The sequence below is a fragment of the Acartia tonsa genome, chromosome 11 (genome assembly GCF_053477335.1).
Source record: "Acartia tonsa isolate MP-2025a chromosome 11, ASM5347733v1, whole genome shotgun sequence".
NCBI classification, from domain to species: Eukaryota; Metazoa; Arthropoda; class Copepoda; order Calanoida; family Acartiidae; genus Acartia; species Acartia tonsa.
This window is the reverse complement of record NC_137270.1, coordinates 43506937-43533278: the sequence shown is the minus strand read 5'-3', so window position 1 is coordinate 43533278 and position 26342 is coordinate 43506937. Positions and strand designations below refer to the sequence as shown.

General features: G+C 33.7%; 1 protein-coding gene across 1 annotated transcript in view; it reads left to right on the top strand.

Annotated features, from left to right (window-relative positions):
* CLIP-190 (Cytoplasmic linker protein 190) overlaps positions 1–26342 on the top strand; it is a 26790-nt gene extending 448 nt beyond the window's left edge. The window contains exons 2-34 of the mRNA XM_080177591.1: positions 260–386; positions 818–882; positions 1372–1441; positions 2335–2383; positions 2891–2997; positions 4250–4277; positions 4831–4889; positions 5765–5829; positions 6216–6295; positions 6510–6571; positions 7264–7348; positions 7552–7660; positions 8043–8121; positions 8753–8875; positions 9120–9167; positions 11512–11587; positions 12646–12738; positions 13810–13896; positions 14607–14752; positions 15008–15173; positions 15589–15816; positions 16064–16175; positions 17155–17212; positions 17593–19649; positions 20006–20169; positions 20900–20957; positions 21826–21998; positions 22647–22775; positions 23379–23542; positions 24142–24281; positions 24574–24689; positions 25207–25293; positions 25815–26342. Of these exons, the coding sequence (XP_080033717.1) occupies positions 260–386; positions 818–882; positions 1372–1441; positions 2335–2383; positions 2891–2997; positions 4250–4277; positions 4831–4889; positions 5765–5829; positions 6216–6295; positions 6510–6571; positions 7264–7348; positions 7552–7660; positions 8043–8121; positions 8753–8875; positions 9120–9167; positions 11512–11587; positions 12646–12738; positions 13810–13896; positions 14607–14752; positions 15008–15173; positions 15589–15816; positions 16064–16175; positions 17155–17212; positions 17593–19649; positions 20006–20169; positions 20900–20957; positions 21826–21998; positions 22647–22775; positions 23379–23542; positions 24142–24281; positions 24574–24689; positions 25207–25293; positions 25815–25862 (5258 nt within the window). The 3' untranslated portion in view covers positions 25863–26342. The remainder of the gene's footprint in view (positions 1–259; positions 387–817; positions 883–1371; positions 1442–2334; positions 2384–2890; positions 2998–4249; positions 4278–4830; positions 4890–5764; positions 5830–6215; positions 6296–6509; positions 6572–7263; positions 7349–7551; positions 7661–8042; positions 8122–8752; positions 8876–9119; positions 9168–11511; positions 11588–12645; positions 12739–13809; positions 13897–14606; positions 14753–15007; positions 15174–15588; positions 15817–16063; positions 16176–17154; positions 17213–17592; positions 19650–20005; positions 20170–20899; positions 20958–21825; positions 21999–22646; positions 22776–23378; positions 23543–24141; positions 24282–24573; positions 24690–25206; positions 25294–25814) is intronic.

Genomic DNA, 26342 nt, shown 5'->3' with positions numbered 1-26342 from the left:
AACCAATAAAAATTCAATAAAAGTACTCAAGAATTTTTGAGCTAACGACTAAAAAAAAGTAGTTTTAAACTTAAAACTTTGGGTACCAGTATAATTTCCAATGTCAAATGTTAATAATGGTACTCAAAATTTTTGAGCTAACGACTAAAATAAAGTGTAAACTTAAAACTTTGGGTACCAGTGTAATTTATAGTCCAATATCTTCCCCCTCCCTGGTCACAACGCACCAAACATACTAATTATTTTTTTTTTATTTCAGGGGGAAAATTAAGCCGGGAAGCCTCCTCTGTATCCCTCAAAGGAGGCACTAAGGGAGGGGGAGATGAGGGTGCCTTCCAACTAGGAGATACTATCTGGGTAGCTGGAACCAAAAAGGGAATAATTAGGTAGGTTAATAAACTTTACCCAGGATGGTAAATCAGACTTAAATCCATCTTAAAAAGGAATTTCTATTTATGTTAATTTTTGGTCACATTTCTGATTCAATTTCATAATAATATAGGTACACTTTCTAACCAATGATGTGGACAATATGTTCATAAAATGTATTCCTATTGGCCCATTATAGGAGTGATCATCTATACTTTCTCTATGAGGCGCTGCCATTTCTACAACTAGCAAAATTACAACCTTTGTGTTTTTGTCATTTTAATATTAGTAATATCACGTGCAATAGTTTTACCTGGCATAATTCATCATTTACCACTAACATAAACGTAGTTTTTATACAAAATATAATTTCTCGCTGTCAAATTCACAGTTTTTGTGACAAGAATACCCCTAGGTAGCTATTTTTTATTATGTATTAACCATTTAGGTTTATTGGTACAACTTCTTTTGCTCCTGGTGAATGGGCGGGCATTGAGCTTGATGAACCAAAAGGTAATATTATTGTAATCTTTTGATTAAGCTGCTACTCTGTAATTAGGGTTTGTCCGACTGACAAATGAAATGAGACATTGTTGATTAAACTTTGTTAAATTGTGTGTGTGTAATGTGTATAGGTATATATATATAATATATATGATAGGTAGTTAGCTATGAAACAGGCAAATATTTTCAGACTACAAGATACACAGTACACACGACAAACCTTTTTTTCTCATTCTCTAACTTTTAACAATATATTTGCCTAAATCCTCTAAAGATTATTTATATTGCATATAACAGTTTTATGATCCTTTTGTATTTAAGATGTTGTTAATCTGTTTTAAAACTCTTATCCATAAGAAAATCTATAAAAATGATATGCTCAATTAGGATAAATTTTAAAATATTAGCTTTTTTAAAACGTTTTAAAATTTACCTTTCGACAAAAAAAAATACCTATAAAAAAAGACTGCGATTTTAGTTTATTTTGAATTTTATTAGGTAAAAATGATGGAAGTGTTGGAGGAGAAAAATATTTTACCTGTCCAGAAAATCATGGCGTTTTTTCCAGGTATGAAACAGTACATGTCGGCAGTTATTCCATATTATATTTTTATTTTTATTTAGAGTAGAGTAGTTTTCTTATAGTCATGATATAGAGTATAACTGAACGCTAGCTTCATTGTATAATTCATTTTGTTACCAGCGGATACGCCCCTAGAGGCCTCTAGAAGTACTTTTTCTTTTAGATTTAAAAGAACAAGGATGACAACATCCATAAAAGCGAAGCACTGAAACGGTAGGACAAACGGACGTTAACACTTGTATAGTTTCAGAACTGAATAATCCTAATATAAATGTATAAGAGTCAAAGCAAAATTGTGAGTAAATTTGTTAAAAAACTGCTTGATACAGGATAATGTTTATGGACATACTTACATTTTTAGGACTTGATTATAGAGTTGCTTCGTTTATTACATTATACTTTGTTGTCCCAGGAATCAATATACCAAAAATCAGATCAATCGGATAATTAGATCACATAAAAATTTGATGTTAAAAAAGTAAAAAATTATCATGTTTAAAATGGACGTACGGACATTTTGGTAATGATTATAGAGTTGCTACGCTTTCTAAATCGTACCTAACTGCTAAAGGAATCACCATGCAAAATTTGAAATCGATAGGACAATTCTAACATGCCTAAATTTACGAAAAAAGCTATCCGTTACGGACGGACGGACGGACGTACGGACGGACCGACCCTAATTATAGAAAAGCTTCGCTTTTAAAAAAAATGGGTGGTTTTTTGTTATCCAGGGGAGATTTTATTGTAAATGAGAACCATACCGGTCCAGCGGTTAGAGCCTTGGTACAAACACACAGATAGACATCCTGTTACTTTTATTTAACGATTTCCAGCTTGATTTTGTTTTGCATGGATTTAATTTTCTTTTGTTCAAGGTTAAACCGTCTCTCAAGAAAACAATCTGTGATAATGGCTGAAACCCAGGTTAGAACATTTTTAAAGAAGCTTATTTACTCTATGATTATGATAAATACAGATTTTTTGGCACAGAACTTTCATTTTAATTATGTATCTTCATTCAAATTCTCACTACCATTTAAAGAGGTGCTTCGCTTATAATTGACTTAGTTATAATATTATTTTTATCATTTGCAAAAATGTTGCCCAAATAAATAAAAATATCAACGTGTTTTAAATTGACATACGGACTTTTGGAAATTAATGATTTTTTAGTTAGAGTACGCTTTTAATATTATACATAACTGTCGCAGGTTTCACCATGCAACGTTTAAAAATCGATAGGACATTTCTAACATGCTTAAATTAACGATGAAAGACAGACAGACGGATAGACAGACCCTAAATATAGAAAAGCTTCGCTTTTAAAGCTAAAGAAGTTGATGTATTTTATTAGCTTCTTTTGTCATCAACAATGTACATTTTAATTTACCTAGGTAGTATTTTTCATATTTCTTAACCATGATTTTTTAGTCTTCTTCCATACGACGGATGAGCAAGGTAGCTGGCCCCGCAGGGCTGGACCCGAGTGATATCCCTTCCTCATCCACAACAGTTTCACCAGCAGAGTCCACGTCAAGGTAAACTTTATCAAGGATTCTCACCTCCAATCTCCGTGTGCATCTGAATCCCAACTTCAGAGAATCATGGCTACATTTACATACATACTTTATCTAGACATTACAAGTCTATCTGGAATTATTTTATGTTGTTATTAGTTAAACTGAGGGAGGGAGGGGACATTAGACTATAAATCAGGGGTGTATAGTCTGCAAAATTGACCCTGCTAAGGGGGGGGGGGGGGGGGGGTAAAAAAAATATATAAAAAATGTGGTTGGGGGGAAAAAATGTAAAAATTAAAAGAATTGAAAACATTTTTCTCATCTTCCCCCCCCCCCCTTCTATGTGAAACAAAAAACTAAAAAAATAGGTGGGAGAGGTGATAAAATGAATAAAATATAAAGTTCTTTAAATATTTTCCTATTTTTCTTATCTCCTTGGCTGAAAAAACTAGGGGGGGGGGGGGGGGGAATACAAAATTTTGTAGCGGGGGGAAAAAAATCTTGTGCAGAATATACACCACTGCTATAAATTATTCTATTTTTAGAAACTCATTCTCGCAGCCCTTGAATTATAAACCTGGGTACTTAAATTATATCTTAATGCATTTTCTCATTCATTGGCTCATAAACTTTGGGTACATTATGAATGTGGCTAGCAAACTTGTGATTCTTCAATGAAATATTTTGTGATTTTAAGAATCAATTTAGGTATTATTTTACCTTCAGGGAATTTTAGTGATAAAACAATATAATGTAAACTAATTTATTTCAATTGGTAGGAAACTTTGGACACTACTTAATCTAATTTGTATAACACAATGAAGATAAAAGTATTCAAAGTTTTTGAGCGAACTTATTAAAAAAAATTGTTCCATTATAGATTACTAGCGGCTACGCCCCTAGAGGCCTCTAGTGGCACTTTAAATGTTTTTTTTTATTTTTAAAATATGTCTATGTTGCGTTTGACGTTTATGTTTGCGTTGAACTATCTTTCTAAAATCGAGAAAGTAAGAAAAATTTCGATTTTTTGTGATTTCTCTTGGGAGGGTGGTGGTACCCTCCCCCAAAATAGTTAAAAACCGTCCCGGGACATATGAGAATCTACCCTGTTAAGGAGAACCCGATCGGTTCAGCGGTTAGCGAGATTCTTCGGTACAGACACACAGACAGACAAACATCCTGTTACTTTAGTATAAGGATAGTCCAATTTCCCCTCCCTCCCTTAATTTTCTTACATTTATAAATGTTTGACCCCTGTTTCTTATTTTAGTTTATCTGGTGGAGTTGGACCACCACAGGTTGGAGACAGAGTTATAGTCGCCAGTGCCCTCTCTGGAACAAAAACTGGAACTTTAAGGTATACCTTAACTTTATAAAGTCATAAATAGGTGTGGTTTGGTTAGGAGAATTAAGGTGTATTATGTTAAAGTTGTAGATAGTTTCTTAGTTGCTAGTGCCTTTAATGGTACTAAAACTGGAACTTTAAGCCAAGGTATACCTACTTGATAAAACCATAAAATAGTTAAGGTTTGATTAGGAGGACTGAGGTTTAATATGATAAGATTGGAGAATGAGTTAGTGTTTTAGTCCATAATGCCCTCTCTGGAATCAAACTGGAACTATATTGTATACCTTCCTTTATAAGTCAAAGATCATAGCCAACCATAGCCATTAAGAGGTTGGTAGGATTGGGATGGATGATTAAGATTTACTAAGGTAAGGTTGGAGACAGAGTTATAGTCGCCAGTGCCCTCTCTGGAACAAAAACTGGAACTTTAAGGTATGCCTACACTTTATAAAGTCATAAATAGGTGCGATTTGGTTAGGAGAATTTAGGTTTACTAAGGTAAGGTTGGAGACAGAGTTATAGTCGCCAGTGCTCTCTCTGGAACCAAAACTGGAACTTTAAGGTAAACCTACACTTTATAAAGCCATAAATAGTTGTGGTTTGGTTAGGAGAATTTAGGTTTACTACGGTAAGGTTGGAGACAGAGTTATAGTCGCCAGTGCTCTCTCTGGAACCAAAACTGGAACTTTGAGGTACACCTACTTGATTTAGTCATAAATAGGTTAGTTTTGGTTAGTAGAAGTAAGGTTTGTTGTGTTAAAGTTGTAGATAGTTTCAAAGTCGCCAGTGCCCTCTCTGGAACCAAAACGGGAACTTTAAGGTAAACCTACACCTGATTTAGTCATAAAATAGGTTGGGTTTGGTTAGTAGAAGTGAGGTTTGTTGTGTTAAAGTTGTAGATAGTTTCATAGTTGCTAGTGCCTCTAATAGTACTGAAACTGGAACTTTAAGCCAAGGTATACCTACTTGATAAAACCATAAAATAGTTAAGGTTTGATTAGGAGGACTGAGGTTTAATATGATAAGATTGGAGAATGAGTTAGTGTTTTAGTTCCTAATGCCCTCTCTGGAATCTAACTGGAACTTTATGGTATACCTTCCTGTTTTATAAGTCAAAGATCATAGCCGCCAACCATAGCCATTAAGAGGTTGGTAGGATTAGGATGGATGATTAAGATTTACTAAGGTAAGGTTGGAGATAATATTATGGTCACTAGTGCCCTCTCTGCAACCAAAACTGGAACTTAAGGTATACCTTCCTGTTTGATAGGCCAGTAGCCATTAAATAGTTAGGTTAGGTTGGAATTATTGAGGTTTATTACAGTTATCGTTGCTAGCACCCTTTCCTGCACTTAAACAGAGGAAGGGTTGGTGGAATATAAAAATATTTTATCTTCTGTCATGGCACTGATAATCTAATGAAAATATTTTATTTAGATATCTTGGCTTTCCCAAGTTTGCCAAAGGAGAGTGGGCTGGAATTGAACTTGATGCTGCAATAGGTAAACAAAATTATTTTAATCGACTTTTAGCGTAGCTACCATAGGATTATGACATGTATGTACGTTTAATTTGACCTTCGCGTCACTTCAGTGGTAGCCTAGATTCTACAGAAATTGCGTATTTAATACTTTACAGTACATGGATAGCCTAGACCCAATAGTATCTTGGCAGTTAAGCTCTCCTGGTTTTAACTGGATTTTCTTTTTGTCAAAATGTTTAAACCTCCTCCGCATTGCATATGCAGGCATATTAAAAATGTTAATTACAAAACTACATCTAACACTGATACCCAATAATTTTATGTCCATTGATGTTATAGTACATAAACTAAATTTCTGCCGGTGCTAAAATTGCCATGTGCATAACAAGTATTGCTGTTATTAAGGTAAAAACGATGGATCAGTGGACGGAGAGAGATATTTTGAATGTGCCCCCAACTTTGGTCTTTTTGCTCCTATTCATAAAGTAAGTTTTGGCATCGAACCTGCTTTATATTAAGAATTTGAGTTTTCAGTTATAGAGAAACGTAAAAGATAGGTAGGTAAATTTTTGGCGAAGATTCTTCGACATCTCGGGGCTAATAAAACTGGTTTCAATCTTATAATTGTATAATTTTATATCCGCGGAAAGCTGTTTATAATACGATACAATAAATTAAATAACTATTATTTAACTTAAGGTAACAAAATCTCCGAAAATGAAAATGATGAAACCATCTTCTTTAACACCGGGAAAGCTTAGGTGAATATAATTTTTTTGGTGTGTGTGTGTGTTTTTATCTTTGGTGGATTTCAATACTTTGGGACCTCCTAAATTGGTTCAAACTAGCACTGTTTAAAATTTTCAAACAATAGCCTTAATCTACAGAATGTGTAACTATCGTCCTTTGTCTTATCCCTTAAAATCACTGGACACAATCCCTACAATGTAACTAAAATATTGTCAAAGTTTGCAGGGATCTCAAGGGATAAGACAATACATGATCAATTGATATACATCTCTTATGTTTAACTAAATTAGCCAGTTGTTGATTCAAGTTATTAGTTAAAACTAACAGTTTGTACACTGATAGATTGAACCTTCTAATAAATATCTAATTAATGTCCCGATTTACTTAAAGTCGAATGAATAATAGTTTTTGAGCAAACGAATAGGATAATGAGATTAAATAACTTTGAGTACCCGTATATCTTTCAGTCCAATGTTCCAGAGAGAGAGATAGGACAATTGGCTGTTTATTACACTAGTCCCCAAAGTTTGATAATAACGTTTTTTTTATTAACAATAACATTGGGAACTTTAGTAAGTTTTTGATTGGTTGGTTTATCAAGTTGAGTGTTCAAACGTTTCAACCTCTTATTTTTCGGTTATTGTCTCACATCTTTACATCCTTGCCAATGTTCCCACTTTGCATTATATTTGTGGTTGCCTAGGCGTGAGAGTTCTACGTTGTCGGATAGAAGCACAGCTGGAAGTGTCAACATAGCATTTGGATCATCTACTACTCCTATTAAACAGGTTCTTGTTTGGACCTTATTAGAACATAATTAAAAATGACAATAATGTCTAAAAAAAAGCGCAGTATCTTTAAACGTATTTTTGATTTTAAACCCCTATTAGATGCTAGAAATATATATTTACCTATACTTTTTAAATAACAAAGGGTTGGTTTAGTGTTTAAGAAATTTTAATAAGTTAAAGACCCTTTCTTTTATTTTAAGGCTGGACTTGTAACCCCAGCCACTGTGAAGTCCAGTACGTCAGCCCTGAAAGACACGCTCAGGGAGAAAGATCAATATATTGAACAACTTCTCAGAGAACGGGAACTAGGTATGTAGTATGGCGCGTTTATTTCTAAAGCATAGGTAGCTTTTCTACATTTAGGGTAGGTCCGTCCGGCCGTATTGTTTAACTCTGATCGACAGCCATTGGTTCGAATCCTTATATAAAGTAACACGTTCTGTGTGTATCTGTCTGTCTGTACCTAATGATCTCCCTGACCGCTAAACCGATACGGTTCTTCTTTACAATGTAGCTTCTAATAGGCCCTGGGAAGGTTTATAACTTTTTAAAGGAGGGTACCACCAGACCACCCTCCCAAGAGAAATATCCTCTACCAAAGAAATACCAAAAAGAATTAATGATAGATACCGTCCTCAAAAGGTTATCCAGGTTAAGCTTAGAATTACCTAATTGTTGTTTAAATGTTTAGAGAGAATGGAGGTTGCCAAAGCTGCCGGTCAAACAGACCAAGTTGAGTACAAGCTGATGGAAGTTAAACAACAATTAGAGTAAGTCAGCCTTTGTATTGTTTTATCATAGCCTACATGTTTTATAGGGATGAGATTAAATCTGATGCATTAAAGAAGCCGGGGGAAAAAAATCCCCTACTCCACAGTGAAGCTTGTTAATCAACAGTAAAGTCTATTTTTAGGGACAGTACATCCACCTTTCCAGGAGATATTGTATCAGAAAAATTACCCAACCTCTCAATTAAAAAAAAAAAAAAAAAAGAGGGTTAACTAGGTACCCCTTTTCCTTCTTCAATTATGTGCCCCTATAGAGGCCTCAACTGCTAGTCAATGCCTTTAATAACATAGAGCCAGTAAAGCTATTTTATGACCAATAAAGCCTATAAAGATAGTCATGAAAATAATATTGCTACTATGGCTTTAAAGCCGATTAATATCCGGTGGATTAGAACAGGTTATCAGCAATACTTGTTGAAAATCATGTATAGCATCGTATTACAGAAAAATTTTCAACGAATATTAAGATAGAAATCATAAAATTGATACCAGTTTTGTTAGCCAGTGTCTTCGGCCTCTCGGGGCCAACAAAACTGGTTGTAAACTTAAAATTTTTCATTATGATATCTGCGGAAAGCTGTCTGTAATACGATGCGTTAAATAACTATTCTAGGGCCAGTGAAGCTAAGGTTTCAAGCCATGCTGAGGAATGTGCCAAAGTGAAGCTACTACTTGACGAGGAAAGGAAAAAGGTGGAAGATCTTCAGTTTAGATTGGAGGAAGAACAGATTGTTGGGTAAATTTTTACTTAAAAAAATTTGGCGCTTTCACAAAAGCTCCTTGTTGAGCAATGATAACCCTCTTCTTTTTTTTAATAGATTAATAATAATGAGAGTGGTGGGTTCGTTTTTTTTACTCTATTTTAGATTGGATTAGGTAAACCACAGGTTAAGCCCCTACAGGGTTGGGGACCAACCGTAGGGGTTTTGCATAGTGAAAATTGCTTCGCTACAAAAAAAATTCACTTGATATTATTTTAGTGGAGATAAATCAACCATTGAACCATCTGATGAAGTCAATGATTTAAGGTACATTTTAAATACAGGGTGTTTTTTTTTAATGGAACAAAAGTATTGCTTAATATAACCCACTTGCCATTGACCTTAATTAATAATCTATATCTTAATTTCTTCATTGGGTTGGGACATTTTGTATAAGAAAAAAATATTTAGCTATTTTCAACAAATTATGCCTTAAAAACCGGTTTTTTCAAAGTACCTATTTTTGGAAGATTTTTGGATCATGACCAATTTAAAGAGTGTGCAAAAATGCGTACATTTTTCAAATTCAAATTGCGCGGCTTGTGTTAATAGTAGAAAAATGTTATGCATATCGTTAGAATCGTTATAAACTTTATTTTTTAGGTGTTTAAGAACTATTCCTGTGCTACGTATAGTTTAGGAGCTACGTGGTAAAATGTCCCAACTTACTTAAAACTTTTCATCCTTTCTCACATTTTCCAACGTAGCTTCTATACTACAAATTGCATGAATAAGATACATATATTTCCAAAAACTAGAGTTTATGACAATTCTAACGGTATGCATAACATTTTTCTACTATTAACACAAGCCACACAATTTGATTTTTAAAAATGTACGCATTTTTGCACACTCTTTAAATTGGTCATGATCCAAAAATCTTCCAAAAATAGGTACTTTGAAAAAACCGGTTTTTAAGGCATAATTTGTTGAAAATCGCTAAATATTTTTTTCTTATACAAAGTGCCCCAACCCAATGAAGTAATTAAGATATAGATTATTAATTTCTGTCAATGGCAAGTGGGTTATATTAAGCAATACTTTTGTTCCATTAAAAAAAAACACCCTGTATAAACAATAATTTATCTATCTTCTCTTATTTATAAGGTAATAAATTTATTACCCTATAGCTATGGTATAGTAAATCAGACACAATAATCTTTCCAACTTAAAAATGAATTCTTGGAAATCTAGTAATCGATCAAACACCCCAACCAATATGCAAATATCAATGAAACAAAAAAAAACATGAAACTTTATAAAATAATTCACCAAATCTTTTAAAAAGAGGGAAGTCATTTTCTAGTAAATCCCGTAAAGGTGTGTGTTATAAGGCCTAAAAATAGTAGTAGAACGATAAGGTGCTCTATATAGTGGTATTCCCTATTGAATAGAACAATAGGGAAATTTATTTTTTTTTGATAACCGTACCTGGAATATCTATCATAAGAAATTTCTATCAAACGCTTTGTTTGGCTCAAACTGACAAAAATTAAAAAATTATATAATTATAATAATAATGTTTTCTATAGGTACAAGGTAAAGGTTAAGAACAATCTATACCATTAAATAAAGGAAGAAGCCATTCTTTACAGGTTGTACGAGCAGTGAACATTAAAATGAAACTTTAACAAATCATTAATACAATGACTTAGTGAAACAAACCAACACAACAAGTTACATACAGACAATTTTGAAAACATTCAGATATACAATCTATATAAGAAGGTAAGAGATTCAAAGTGGAGGTTGCATGTCATATTCTTTCTTTGCTTGTTGTGTAGTATGTCATTTTTAGTTTCAAATCCTATTTTAAAGCCAGAATATTTTTTTTTATAATAAAGATTGACCAAAATATAGTTGAAAAACAAGTTAGTTTTTTGATAATGAAAGTTTAATTTACAGAAAAAAATGTTCTAAAATGTAGTTGTTCGCTGTAGTGAAATTGAAATGAAACAATGCACATTGAAACCTTCTACTTCAAAGCAAACAAACATGAAATTCCACAAACATAAAACTAATTTTTGTCACCTTGAATAAATCAACCTGTAAAGAATGGCTTCTTCCTTTGTTTAATGGTATAGATTGTTCTTAACCTTTACCTTGTACCTATAGAAAACATTATTATTATAATTATATTTTTTTAAAATTTTAGTCAGTTTGAGCCAAACAAAGCGTTTGATAGAAATTTCTTATTTTTTAAAGATATTCCAGGTACGGTTATCAAAAAAAAAAAAAAAATTTCCCTATTGTTCTATTCAATAGGGAATACAAATATATAGAGCACCTTATCGTTCTACTACTATTTTTAGGCCTTATAACACACACCTTTACGGGATTTACTAGAAAATGACTTCCCTCTTTATAATATTGTGAAAATCTAGCAATCGATCGAGTACCTAAACCAATATGCAAATATCAAAGAATTTTGATGGAAGTATGTAGAATTTGAACGTATTTTATCCCTAAAATTTTCAGTCGTCTATCTTTAAAAAAGCCGAGAAAATCACGTCTCCTCCCAAAAGTTTCAGATATACCCCGAAATTTCAAATTATAGAGTAGCTTCGCTACTAAAAAGTATTCGATTATTAACAAATATCTATATGTGAAGGTCCAAATTAAAGAGTGTTGAATACGAGTGTGAAACTTTGCGAGGGGATAACATGAAAGTTCTTGAAAAATTAAAGGTAATACTTAATTCATTCGCGGAGCATATAAGGGGGGGGGGGGAAGTTTTGACACATTTGCGTAAACCTGGCACTTAGGCTTTATCTTTGGACTGAGAGGATAGGTTATTAGTGATAAAATCATTCTTATATGATGAATTTCACGAAGTTTTAAGATTTTTTTGGATAGGCCTCCAGGTTCCGGAGCTCCAGGCCTCCAGGTGGTCTCTGTACAGGTAAAAATGAAAAAAAAAAAAATTTTTTTTTTTAAGTTACAGGTCAACTTATAAAACAAAATATGCATTTTTAAAAATATTATTCACATATTAGAAGAAAAAAGATGCATATTTTGTTTTATAAGTTGATTTGTAACTTAAAAAAAATTTTTTTTTTTCATTTTTACCTGTACAGAGACCACCTGGAGGCATGGAGCTCCGAAACCTGAAGGCCTATCCAAAAAATCTTAAAACTTCGTGAAATTCATCATATAAGAATAATTTTATCATTAATAATCTATTCTCTCAGTCCAAAGATAAAGCCTAGGTGCCATGTTTACGCAAATGTGTCAAAACTTCCCCCCCCCCCCTCTTGTATTGGGGGTGTATTATAAGTTAAGGGGTGGCTATATACCTCTCTCTTCCCAAATTTCGGGAAATATATTCGATTTTACTTCACCCCTAAGTGATGGGTTCCATAGGATTAGGCATTGCACCTAAAACCTATTAAAAAAACAAAAAATGTAAATGTTTTACGTTTCATACATTTTAAACATACCCCCCCTCCCCCCCTCCCTACAAAAAAGGCTTGGTGTCCAAGAATTGTATGTTTTTACGTCGGTTGGAATAATTATATCCAGGACTAATCTGCATCTAAAACCCACAAAGTGCGGAGAATGCCTTGGCCCAAAAAAGGCATAATTTATAATTATGCACGTTTAGGACTTCTAGACTAAGGTCGTGTAACTAAGGGGTTACTTGTCTTAAATAGATGAGATGTTAGTGCCTTGGAACATACTAAGATCTGGCCGTACGTTGTCATTAACCGTTCCAGAGGTATTAATCAGATTTAAACTTATTTAGGAAGTAGAAGCCTTGGGTGTGAAAGAAAGTCAGGATCTGGAAAAACTTCAGAAAGAAAATAAAAAGTTAATGGAAGATTCTACAGCTTTGAAGGTAACTTTGTTTTATAGTTAAAATTAAAATTAAGGTACCTACCAATTTTTAAAATTGTTTATAGTTGTTAAAAAGAAACAAGTACATCAATGTTAAGGTTAAGCGAAGCTTTTGAAATAAAAGGGGGGGGGGGTTAATGCAACCATCTCGTAATCAATGTATAAATGGCACTTAGAATTCGAATTTCTATCTAAAATTTTGCATGAGTAATCCTTGGTAGGTCTATTTTCCCTAAATCGAACAAAAAGTTGTAAAAATAACGGCTAACAGCTGGCGGCTCAGCAGTTTAGCCATTTTTTGGGCTATTTTCAATGCAAATCATCACGAAACCTATCTCCACATAATACTATTTACTGCTCCAAAATGTTTTCAAACTGTTCTAGCCGGTAGTTGCTGGTACTAGAAATCTGAAAATATTGTTTTTTGTATCATTTCACATGATTTAAAGCAAAAATATATTTCAAAGAGTTGATTCCTACGTAATTTATGACAAATGGCCAAAAAACGGCTAAACGGCTGAGCCGTTAGCCGTTACTTTTTCAACTTTTTTGTTCGATTTAGGGAAAATAGACCTACCAAGGATTACTCATGCAGAATTTTAGATCGAAATTCGAATTCTAAGTGCCATTTATACATTGATTACGAGATGGTTGCATTAACCCCCCCCCCCTTAATCAAGTATAAAGCTAGGTTTTGGACAGAAATAAAAGAGAGACAAAATTGTAGTTCCCGACTACCAATAAGTGAGAGAAAGATTATGGGATAAAATAAGTAGAAGGAGAAAAATAAAACTTGTTATAAACTAACTTGCTTCGTAGATATACAGACAGAACAACAGCCTAACTTAAATTGAATAGAATATTGATGGAATCGGCAAAACGTCTGACATACATAATTGTTCTTTTATCTGCACATAAAATATAACTGGTTTAAGAATAAATAATCTTTAATAGCTAAGATCCAACATTAACATAGATTCTCTGTAGGCCTAAAGAGTATTTTTTTTAAGATAATGAATTCTAGCATTATTTTATTATATACAAATAAATTCAACTTCTTTATTTCCAACAGGAGCTTAGAGACAAATTCCAAATTCTATCACGTGAGTTTGCACAGGAACAGAAGAGGTCAGAAAACTTGGAGGTTGAGGCCAATAAGGTTGGTGCATATTTTTAAAAGCGATGCTTTTCTTCAATTAGGGCCTGTAAGTCCATTTAAAACATGTTGTCTTGTCAGCAATTTTCATCTGATCTTTCGAACAATGATTCCTAGAATTACAAGATACAATCTGTAATAGGTACTTTTTAGGGTATCAAACTTCTATAGAGAAATGTATTTTTCATTGCTGTTATATAAAATACGACAGATTGAATTACTGAATTTACTTTTTATATTCTGCTAACCATAAATAACTCATTTTATCTGTTACTAACGGCTACGCCCCTGGAGCCCTCTAAGTCTAGATGCACTTGAGGAAAGAAGGAGTTAAATGTCATCCCGCCATTTTCAATTTTAACGAAACGAAAAATAAAAAAGATTTTTTTTGAGGGTGGCTATTTTATTCTCGAGGGTGGTGGGGGTGTAGGAATGAGGTTTAGCCAACAAGTGAAATAAATCTAAAATAATATTTGGGGGGCAGATAAAAAGGTTGTCACTTCTACTAAGTGTTGCCCCTCAACTACAGCTGAAAATCACGCAAAGGATTTGTGCTTTTTTCCCGAATTAATTTCCGCGTTGGTATAGGGAAGGAGGGATTGTTTTCTTAAGCTACAAACAAACAGAAACACTGATAGAATAAGACAGACATATTCCTGTTACTTTTTTATATTGGATACATGAGCTTCGCTAATTATTGATGTTGTGTGCAGGTGTTTGAAGCTGAAGAACAGCTGATGTTTCTGAATGACGAGCTGAGTAGAACAAAGCGTAGAGCAGAGACAGCTGAGACTGCTCTGGAGGCGGAGAAAAAGAGGATGCAGGACACGGTCGAGAATGCTAAAACAGCTGATTTCAAGTAAGATATTCAAGTTTCCAGGGGTCTTAAGGGATAAGACAATGGACAATAAATTGAAATACATTCCCAATTTATTATAAATAAAACAAACACTCTTGTAGATTAAAGTTGTTGGAGAAAAGATCAACGTACGATGCTAAATAGGGTGGGTCGATTTTGGTCATTTTTTCTAAGCCCTAAGCGGTGATCTGCAAATGATTTTTATGAGTATAATACACCTCTAGATGATTTAAAATTTAAATCATAACTGTTTAGATCCTCTGAGACCATAGTACAACTGGAAACTGACCTAAAATCAAAAGAGAATGAAATAGAAGAACTTACCCACAAACTGAAAACATTTTCATCTAAATCTGAAGACTTGGAATCCAAGTACAGCGACAATTCTAAAGAGCTTGCACAGAAATTTAAAGAAATACAGGTAGGAATCAAGGACGTCCAAGATGTTTTTTTGTTGAGATGGTTTGTGGGGGTTTCAAAGGAGGTTTGGGGGGGGGAGGGGTTGTTATAATGAGAGGTAACAAAGTTTGATAGGGGAATGTTCACCTCACTGTCAACCCCCCCCCCCCTTAAACGTCTGTGGTAGGAATCTTAATACCTAAACTGTTTATAATTAAAGCACCTATTGAAAAACTGGTGACTGTCCGTAAAAAGACTGGAATTATTTGTTCAGCAGACTTTGTTGATTGATTTTGTCAACTTACTAGGTGTTATTTCATTTATGATGATCATAGTGTTAAAAATTAAATATTTTATTCAAGAGATTGTATTAATACTTTATATAATTGTAATGTGCAATTTGTTTTTAAGTTTCTGACAATATTTTTCTGTACTAGGAGCTAAAGAACAAACTTGACAAATCCGTAGCAGAAAACAAAAACAAAACATCTGAGCTTGAAAACGAAATTGACAACATTAGAAAAGAGAACCAGGAGTTACTCGCCACCAAAGATAACCTTGGGCTAGATATGAAGAGTAAAGATAATGAATTGAAGGCCAAGCAGAAGGAGGTAGACTCCCTGAAGTCCAACCTGAATACGTCAGGCTCCAGCTTCCAGAGTCAGGTTTCTATTTTTGTTTCACTTATATGACCTGTATGAAAACAATGTGTGAATACACATTACTGCATACTTACTAACTTTTAAGATACTGTGAAACTGCCATTTAAATTTATATATAAAATAACCATATCAATACAATTTGACTGTATATATATATAAATTTACATAATATTCTTTTAATTCATTTAATATTGTTGTTCTTTTTAATGTTTTTATGTATGTACACTCAAAGAATAATAAATCTTATCAGGTTGAAGAAAAGATTAGTGAGATTGCCAGCCTGTCTACCAAATTGGAGTCATCAGAATCACAACTTGAGAGCATCATGACAGAGTACAATCAAGCTAAATCTAAATTGACAGGTAATCTACAATTTTTTTACAACATTAGTAAATAGTAAATAATTCTATGAAGGTTTGGCAACTGCGCATAAGCCGCCACAAACTCAAATTTGAATCCGTTGAGAATTTTTTTGAAATAAGGGATCGCCATATTTTTGGTCAGGTATACACTTGCAACTTATTTTTAGAATGGTAAAAGGTTGATTTCCCCAAGGCTTACAGGCGGCTACTGAGCCGGAATTTTTGATTATGAAAAGATTAATTTTTAGTAGTATCATTCTTATCCTTTTATGATTTTCTATGTTTGTAAATGATATATTTTGTCGTTTTTTCAAATGTTAAATGATCATTTCTAATCTTGTTTACAACAATTTTTTCTATCTGTCTTATATACGTACTTATGTATAAATTGGATTTAAGGGTAGTGATGGCAATCCGTCCAATTTTTGGGCCGGATTCTTAAAGAATCCGTCAAAAAAGTGGCGGATTCCTTGCGGATTCCGGATTCTTATTTTTGGCGGATTCCGGATTCTAGCAATATTTTAAAAGGATTTTTAAAATTTTTTATAAATTAAGTGCTACATATGTCCTAAAAATCAATGTTCTTGGTGTTCTCTATAATTCACTTCTGAGAATCGAACCAGATTTTAAAAGATATATATAATGATGAAAATCTTTGCCTTCAAAAAGGAGGAGTTGAAAGAAAATTTTAGCCTACCAAATATGAATCCGGAATCCGCTATTAAAAAACGGATTCAGGATCCGGATTCGGATTCCAAAATTGGCCAAAAATTGGGCCGAATCTGGATCCGGATTGCCAACCCTAGTTAAGGAGAATTTAAGTTTATTTAACTGCTTAGGATTCTGACAATTTTTTAAACTCACATAAAATATGTACATTTTCAATCAACTTACTTTTTCCATCTCTCTTATAGCTTTTCTTAATAGGTATGTTATCTAATTGTTATTACAAGATATTTTCAACTTTTTTGTTTTGTAGAGCTTGAAGAAACACTGGATAGAACAAGAGTTAACCTGGAAACCGCCTCTGAACAAAGGTAATATAACAAAGCTATTTATAATAAGTGAGGCTTTTTTATAACTTAAAATGTCCTATTTCCTTAAAAGCTTGTTAAGATTTGTCTAAATAAGAAGCATCTACAAAATTAATCATTCATTTTCAAAAGAAAATTATTGGGATTGATAGACTTCCAAAATGTCTTATTATCAATATATCCATGACAAATGAATTTAACATCTACTTTAAATTTTACAATGATATTCTGTCTTTTTTGCCCTTTTTATGTGTCTCTACTTCTTTTCAAATATTTGTCTTAATATTTATTTATCTGTTTTATGAGGTGAGAAATTATCAGGACAATCATAATGATATCTTGTGAATGCAGAACTTTTTAAAAACAATTATTTTTTTTTGTAGGAAAGCTGCTGAAAAAGAAGTTGGCACTGTCAAGGATAACATGAGCAAAATGGACGAAGAAATGAGAAGACTAACTGACGCCATTGCCAAGCGAGATGAAGACTTAGAATCTGTTTATGCTGCCAAGAAGAAGCTTGAAACAGCCAATGAGTCATTGCTAGAACAAGTTCAAAAGAGCAAAGAGGAGTTGACTAAGACAATGACAGAAAAATCATCTTCATTTGAAGCTGAAAAAACTGCCATGAACAAGATGATTAAAGATGGAGAGGAAGAGCTGAAGAAAGTTTCCAAAAAGCTTGAAACAGAAACAAAAACATATGAGGGTACAATCAAAAGCATGAAACAAGATTTTGAATCTGAACAGAGAATATTTGAGACAAAGATATCCAGTAAAGAGGCTAAAATCACAGAATTGGAAGAAAAGATAAATATTCTAAAAACCGACAGTGCCTCTGTATCTGAAAGTAAAGAATCCCAAGTGGCCAACTTGAAAATTGAAATCAAAGATTTGGAAAAAGCATTGAAGGAGTCAGAAGAAAACTTTAGTGCTCTTAATAATGATCTAAAGGAAAAAGATTCAAATCTTACTGAAAAGATTGAGATGCTTGAGAAAGCTATGGCAGAGAAAGAAGCACTTCAAGATGAATTAAAGAGACTAAAAGCATTTGAGTCTGAAGTGAAGAAACTTAAAGATGTTGTGAAAGAATTAGAAGAATCAAAGCAGAACCTTGTGAATCAACTTGAAAGTGTGAAGGACGAATCAAGTGATGCCTCAACTCATCTTGAGTCCATGACAGCTGCCAATGCTGATCTTAACAATAAGCTTACTGATGTTAGACAATCTTTATCAAGGGAAAAGGACAAGGTTTCTGATTTAGAAAACATTTTGAATAAAAAAAAGATAGAATATGAATCTCTGAAAGATGAAAATTCAAGAGAAATTACCAAACTTGCTGACAAATGTGAATTATTATCTCAAGAACTTTCTGAAAGTCAGTCAGCAAATGAAAAAGAGTTGACAAAGCTGAAAAACAAAATAGAAGCACTCAACAAGGAAAAGGAAAGAATTGCCAAAGAGAATGATTCCAAATCTGAACACCTGAATGAGGAAATCGAATCATTGAGAATAAAACTTGACCAGGCCAACGATGAAGTTGCTGTCAAGTCTGAAAAGCTCAGCAATACAGAATGGAAAAGAAAAGATCTTGAAACTCAACTTGAAAGACTTAAGCATACACATGACACTGAGATGGGTGAACTTGTTGATGTTGTCAACGATCTTAAAATCAAAGAGGATGAACTCTCTGTTGTTCACAAAGAAATCCAGAATCAAAACAAGACCATTGATGATCTTTGTGGCAAGTTGCTAAATCAAGAAAAGGTTCACAAAGAAGCCATGGTACGCAAAGAAGAAGAATTGGCTAAACGTCTTGAAAATTCAGAACTCAAACTGAATGAAGCTAAAGAACAAGCTAAGTTCTTAAAAGAACAAATGGGAAATATAAAGGTTGAAAATGATCTTATCATTGAGAAGCTTAAAGTTGAACATGAGGGCAAGATGAAATTGCTCAACGCTGAAATTGACAAGAAAATCAGTGATCTAAATAAAACCAAGGATGATCTAATTGCAAAAGAACAAGAGCTGGAGTATACCAAGGAAAAGCTTCAAGATACCAAGGATGAATTGGAAGAATTGAGCGCTGACCTGGATATCAAAGAGGCAAGTTTCTCCAATGAAAACAGAGAAATCACCGAACGCCACCAAGAAGAAATTGAAGAATTAGTTGTGAAAAATGAAAATCTCAACAAGAAAATTGGAGAACTCAATGAAAAGATTGCCTGTCAAACATCTGAATATGTTGGCAAAATGGACAAACTCATTGAGACCAAAAAGGAGGAGGTGAACAAGCTTAAGGAAGATATTAGTGACAAGGAGACCAAAATACTTGACCTAGAAATGACTGTCAAGAATCTAAACTCTGATATTGAGTCTCTGGAGGGAAGTATGAAGAGTGAAGTTGACCATGCCAATTCAAAGATTGATAAACTACAATCAGGAATGAATATTTATAATAAATTGTTGAAATTGGTTTGTAGTAGCGAAGCTACTCTATCTCACTCTGCCTGTTTGTCCTAAATAGAAAGTCAGTTTTTTTACTTGGCAATTTTTTTATTAGACAAACGTGGCTTTACTTTCTTTGTTTACATGAGAAATGTCATTTCTACACGGGATTTGGATTTACTTAGCTGCTATATGAGATAGGCTTCTGAAACTTATTTTGACAATTCTCCTTTCTAAATGTACTTACTTATCCCTATATTACATACGACTGATATTGTCATCCTGTTAAACAGCCGCTGCTTTTTCTAATGTATGTATATAATTGAATTAAAATATTCTCGAACTGCCCAGAAAACGAGAACCTGCGTAGGAGCAAACACGAATTGGAAACATCTGTCAAGAACCTGAGTTCTGAGAGAGATCATATTGTCAACCTGAACGAAGACCTCAGCCTCAAGATTGTTGAGTTTGAAGTGAGCGTGAAGGAAATGAACAGCCAGATGCAGTCTCTACAGGTACTGAGATTAAATTCAGCTTATTCCGACAACGAAATTAATAAAATCACAAAACCTATGCGTGATTTTCAGCTGTCGTTGGGGGCAATACATAATAGAATTAACGACCTTTTTAATCTGCCCCCCCCCCCCCCAAATATTATTTTAGATTTATTTCGCTTGTCCTGAATTAAATTATCGTCATCAGACCCGAAGCTACTCAACAATTCGAAATGTCTGTCTGTCCGTTAGAACGTTTGTGGAAAAATTTAGCAATTGATTGTGTCCATCCTACGTCATGAGTTAGATTTCAATTTTCAGCTAAACGTTCTAGCACAACATCACTATATTTAAAATTGATATAAGGATTTTCTGTCTATGACTAAGAGTTGCAATTCTTCAAGTTTAAATCTCATTGCAATCTTCAGATCATGGAAAGAAAACGAAGTAGCGGGTTTCGTCGTATTTTCAGTGTAGCCTTTCTCCTATTTCTAGCCCCTGCGGGTGGCTCTAACCATGCTGGGGCAATTTTTAACCCTGCGGGGCAATCATTAATATTTACCTAACCTAAAATAACCTATCAAAAGCTACTGTGAAAATACGACGAAACCCGCCACTTCGTTGTCTTTCAATATATTGCAAGGCTTGAAGTCTATGGAACAAGGTTTTGTTTAAAGCATTAAAGTACACACCATAAATATAGGAAAGCTTCGCTTTTCGAAAAGTTCTAACTTTATTTTGATTTATTCAGGTTCAATATCAGAAACAGAAGGTAGAACTTTCTGAAAAACAAGAAATTATGAATCAAGGTATATTTCAAATATATTTTTTATGATTTCTGTCATTTTCTATCTCTACCAGTCTAGGATAAGGGAATATATCCCCAAAAGAAAAGAAATAAATGAGCATTATCGCTGTTTGCTATTAAAAAATATGTCTTGATATTCCATTCTCATAACAAAAGTAAGTCTTGATATTCCATTCTCATAACAAAAGGAGGGGTTTTTTTAATGCAACCATCTCGTAATCAATGATTAAATGGCACTTAGAATTCGAATTTTGATCTGAAATTTTGCATGAATAATCCTTGGTAGGACTATTTTCACCAAATCGAACAAAAAGTTGGAAAAGTAACGGCTGGCGGCTCAGCCGTTTTGCCATTTTTAGGCTATCTTAAGAGCATATTAGTCACGAAACCTATCTCCACATAATACTTTTTGTCTCTCAAAAACCTTATTAAACGGTTCTAGCCGGTAGCTGTTGGTACTAGAAATATAAAAAATGGTTATTGCTATCATTTAACATGAATTAAACCAAAAATATGTTTTAAAAAGTTGATTCCTACGTAATTAATGATGAATTTGCCCTGAAAATAGGCAAAAAACGGCTAAACGGCTGAGCCGCCAGCCGTTACTTTTCAAACTTTTTATTCGATTTAGGGAAAATAGACCTACCAAAGATTACTCATGAAAAATTTCAGATCGAAATTCGAATTCTAAGTGCCATTTAATCATTGATTACGAGATAGTTGCATTAACCCCCCCCCCCCCTTAAACCTAAAATAAGCATACAAGTTTGTTTGTGGTTCCTATGCTAAATTAATTAATTCAAGTGATCAAATTTGTTTTCCTTCTAGTTTTACGTTATCAAAACTTAAATAATGATAAATGTGTTAAGGCGCAAGCTCACTAGCAGACATAGAGCAAAGCCTCTCTACAGAACGTGCTCGTGCCGACACTCTTCAGATATCCGTCAATGATCTTGAGTCAGAGAGAGATACACTCAAGGAGAAGCTAGAAAAATTGTATCATGAAGTTAGTGACCTGCGATCTGTTCATGAGAAAAACCAGGCAAGTTTTTTATCTTTTTTTGGCGGGGGTCATTTTTATGGCTTTTAGTTTTTGAAAAAAAAGGCATCTAGTGTTCGGTTCTTCCATCAATTCAAACAAAGTTTCAATGCTATTGCTCTCTCGTCATTTCTATGGCCTTAGGGCACCCAAAAAGTTTGAATAGTTAAAAATCTTCCTGGACCTATGAGAATCTACTTATTAAAGGAGAACCATATCGATTTAAAATTTATACACACACGCAAACACTGACAAGACATCATGTTACTTTTATATACACTGAGAACCGAATAAATTATAGGCAAAGTCGAATTTTCATAATAGCAGCATCGTTATTCATTTAGGATGATTTCACTACTAATATAAAATGCTGATGCATCTTTTGGTTACTAGTTTCCACTCTGAATTTGCTATTATTCAGCACTAATGAAGCACAAGATCTCAAAAACAGTATTTGGGGGAAATAATGGTGAACCAAATAGATATAATACCTACTTTTAATATGCTTTCATCTATATCGCTATGGGGAGAATATGATTTTACAAAGGGAAAATTGGTTTACTATTCTACTATATGAGAAAAGTTTTTGATATTTTTACTGCCAATAAGTCATATGTTTACATGTCGACTAATCTTGTTGTCTTTCTATAGAACCTGGAATTGGAGGTTGCTGACCTCACCAAGAAGAATGAATTCTTATTTGAAGAGATAGCCCGGGACAAGCTCAGACTGGAGACCAGGATACAAACACTCCTGGAACGATTAGAAAATCAATCTAAGGTAAAATTTAGTGTAAGGATCTTAAGTCAATGGACTATAAATTGATTTACATCTCCAATCATGATACACAGAGTTATCCGAACCTTCAGGGGTTGAAATGTTGAACACTCAACGTAATGAAACATTTAATCACAATTTGTTAATCCATCGAATAAGAAAACGTTATCATAAAACTTTTGGGATTAGTGTAATAAACAGCCAATTGTACCCTCCCAATCTGAGTTTTAATAAGGTATATTAAGACAATGGACGATAAATTGATGTACAGTGTAATCTTAATGAGTATAAAGTATAAACAAAATTGATATTAGATTACATTGATATAAAGTTGGATATTTATAAGGTTTGTACTACTCAATCATTTAATCATTTTTCTCTTTAGATTTTAAATCTTAAAGGGATTAAATAATATCTTGTTGTTCTAGGCAGTTTTTAGATGTCCATTACCTAGCCAAATTAGTTAGAAGTACATTTGTCTGAAACTTTATCCTAACATGGATATTTTTTATCGTATTTTATTCCTCTTTTTTCGAAAGGTCATCAATCATTATGAAAGCGGATTTTGTTTATGATGTATTGTATTCAATAAAATATCTTATTAAGGATGCTAGCAGCCTGACCCGAGAATTAGAATCCCTGAAGCACGAGAATGTAGAGCTGGCAAGTTATAAGAGACAAGTACTGATGTTGGAACAAGAAAAGAAAGATCTGGAGACCCAGGTTGTGACCCTGACTGTGGAGAGTAGGATGGCTACTATCAGACAAAGGTATGATACAGGGATCTTAAGGGATAAGACAGTAGCCGATAAGTTGTTGTACAACCCCAATAATGACAAAAAAAAGTTACCCCTTCTAAAAAATTAAATCATATTGGTTGAAAAGTTTGGTCACTGCTAAGTTGTATAAATCAATCAAGGTATAATTAAAAATCCTCTAGTCAACGAACAAGGTATGATACACTACATCATCCAGGTACTAGTGGCTCTAGGGGCTTTTAAATGTTGGAAAGTGACTCCTCTCAACACTCTTTCAATTTTAGATTTGTATGGGGGGGGGGGGGGTATTTTCTTTTACACACAGACAGACAGACACAGATCCTGTTACTTTTATATTAGGATTACAAGTGTTAGATGATAAAATTGAAGTATATCCTCAATGCAATGATGATAACCAATATTAACCTTTCTAAAATAGTTTTAATTATTGGTTAAATTAAGTTAGTAGGTATATTTCTAGTTTGTACCATCCAATCAAGATTTATTAAAAATCCCCAAGCCAACGAATAATAGAATAATACCTACTGACTTAACTAACTTTAAAGGTCATAATTTCTACACTTTATTGTTTCAACTTAATTATGTTTCAGGTCGCCCTCGCCTAGCCCTGCGGGTGATGAGAACCTGAAGGGACAGATAGATTTCCTAAACTCTGTGATTGTGGACATGCAGAAGAAGAATGATAAACTCAAGTCCAAGATTGATCTTCTCGAGAATGCTGGCATTCTTGGTAAAAATACTTTTAGTGGAGAATGGAGGAGTTGGTTTTCTTTATTATTTGTGACTAGCGTATATGCCCCTAGAGGCCTCTAGGGGCCCTTGAGGAAGGGAGGGAATCACCCAAACCTTTTTCAATTGTAGTTTTATAAAGAAAAAAGAAAGTAAAAATTGTTGGGGTCATTTTTTTATATGGGTGATTTCTCTTGGGAGGGTGGTGGTACCCTACCACAAAATAGTTGTAAACCTTCCCAGGATCTATGAAGAGCTACCCTTTAAAGGAGAACTATATATAAATTTTCTAGATGACACCGCCGAGTTCTTCTTCAACGGCGTGAGCAGCCGCCAATCAGCGCCCAGGCTTTACTGTGATATCTGTGATCAATTTGATATTCATGACACCGAGGATTGTCCTAAACAGGTATTTGTACACTTAGGTATTCAAGAATGGTCCCTCAAATGCGTGCACAGGTTTTTTTTCTAAGGGGATGTGCGAAGCGCACACAAAAATCTGTACACGCTCTTAACCCAAATCCATGAGGTTTTGTGGGGGTGCGAACTTTAGAGAGGTTTACTTTAGCTAAGAAGAAAGTATTATTTTATTGTCAAGGGTGTGGTTACAGGTGACGGGGAGGTGATAGGTTTGAATCTCGGCCCGACAGCGTCATAATTAAAGACGTTAAAAATGGTTCCTACTACTGCTATGTCATGCGCAACTCATTACCTTGCACACTTCTCAGACAAAGGTCGTGCAATCAAAATTTTGGTTGTCTAATGGATATTACTTAACTTAATATCAACCAGTGCAGTGGGTGGTAGAGTATTACATCCAATTACAAGCGTATTATGCCCTTGGGTTCTCTGGATGATTACACTAGTGTTCAAATGCGAGTTGGCGGCATTTTTTTTTGTTTAAAACCTGCATCATTTTGTATTAGGCTGGCGTAGTTGAAGAAGAGGAGACCAATACGAAGCATAACGGAAAGAGAAATGCTGCCCCAAGACCTTATTGTGAAACTTGCGAGGTAACAATATTATCTTTCTTGTTGTGGGATTCTCTTATCAATTTAAGACTTTATCTAAATTCAGGGATCTAAAGGGATAAGACAATCGCCGATGAATTGATGTACATCCCCAATGATAACACACTAATTTACCTTTAGATTAAAATTAGTGGCTGAAATGTTTGAACTTAATAAACCAACCAATCATTTTTCATTTAATGTCTCCAAAGTTGTTAAGCCAATGCAATGAATAAAAAACGTTTTTATAAAACTTTTGGGATTAGTATAGTAAAAGCCCATAGATTACTTAATTGTAACTTGCTTAGATATTTCTAATTCGTGCTATTTTCTTTTTAGTCTGCAACCTACTATATTAAAAGAATTGGAGTTTTCTGTATTTTTTCTGTACGGTAATGGTACCCTATCTTAGATTATATAAAGACTTTCGTGGGACCTATATCAAGCTCCCCTGTAAAGGATTCATAAAGGACTAGCGGTTACAGAGACATCCTGTTACTTTAAAAAATGTTTATGTATTTTAGGTCTTTGGACACGAGACAGAGGATTGTAAAGAACCTGATACATTCTAAATCATAACCGTACGGAATCGACACCCCAATTAAAATTGATATTGGAAAGAGACCTGCCTCACCCCTTTTCACCTCATTCATTCACTGTGTACGCCACTATTGTAAAAGGTTTCTCCAGAAAAGAACCTTCCCTTTAAAATTACCCTTTTGCCTTTTATACAAGAACTTAAAATATAATTTTATACAGATATTGATTGTAATATACAATGACCAAAAGTCTAAAAACAGGTCTTACAAGTTTGGAAGTTGAAAACATCGAATATTGAAAATTATCATTGTTATTATTTTGGCCAATTTTTTTTATTTCTTGTTTATTTAATTTGTTATTATTGATCATCACACTGTAGAAAAATCATTACACAATTTAGTTATTTAAATGTATTAATTAAAGTGCAGCTTCTTATGCCTCCCTTCAAAACTAGTAGCTAAAAATAGCCTAAAACCTAACCATGACTATTAACAAACTGGACTTGCCAGAAA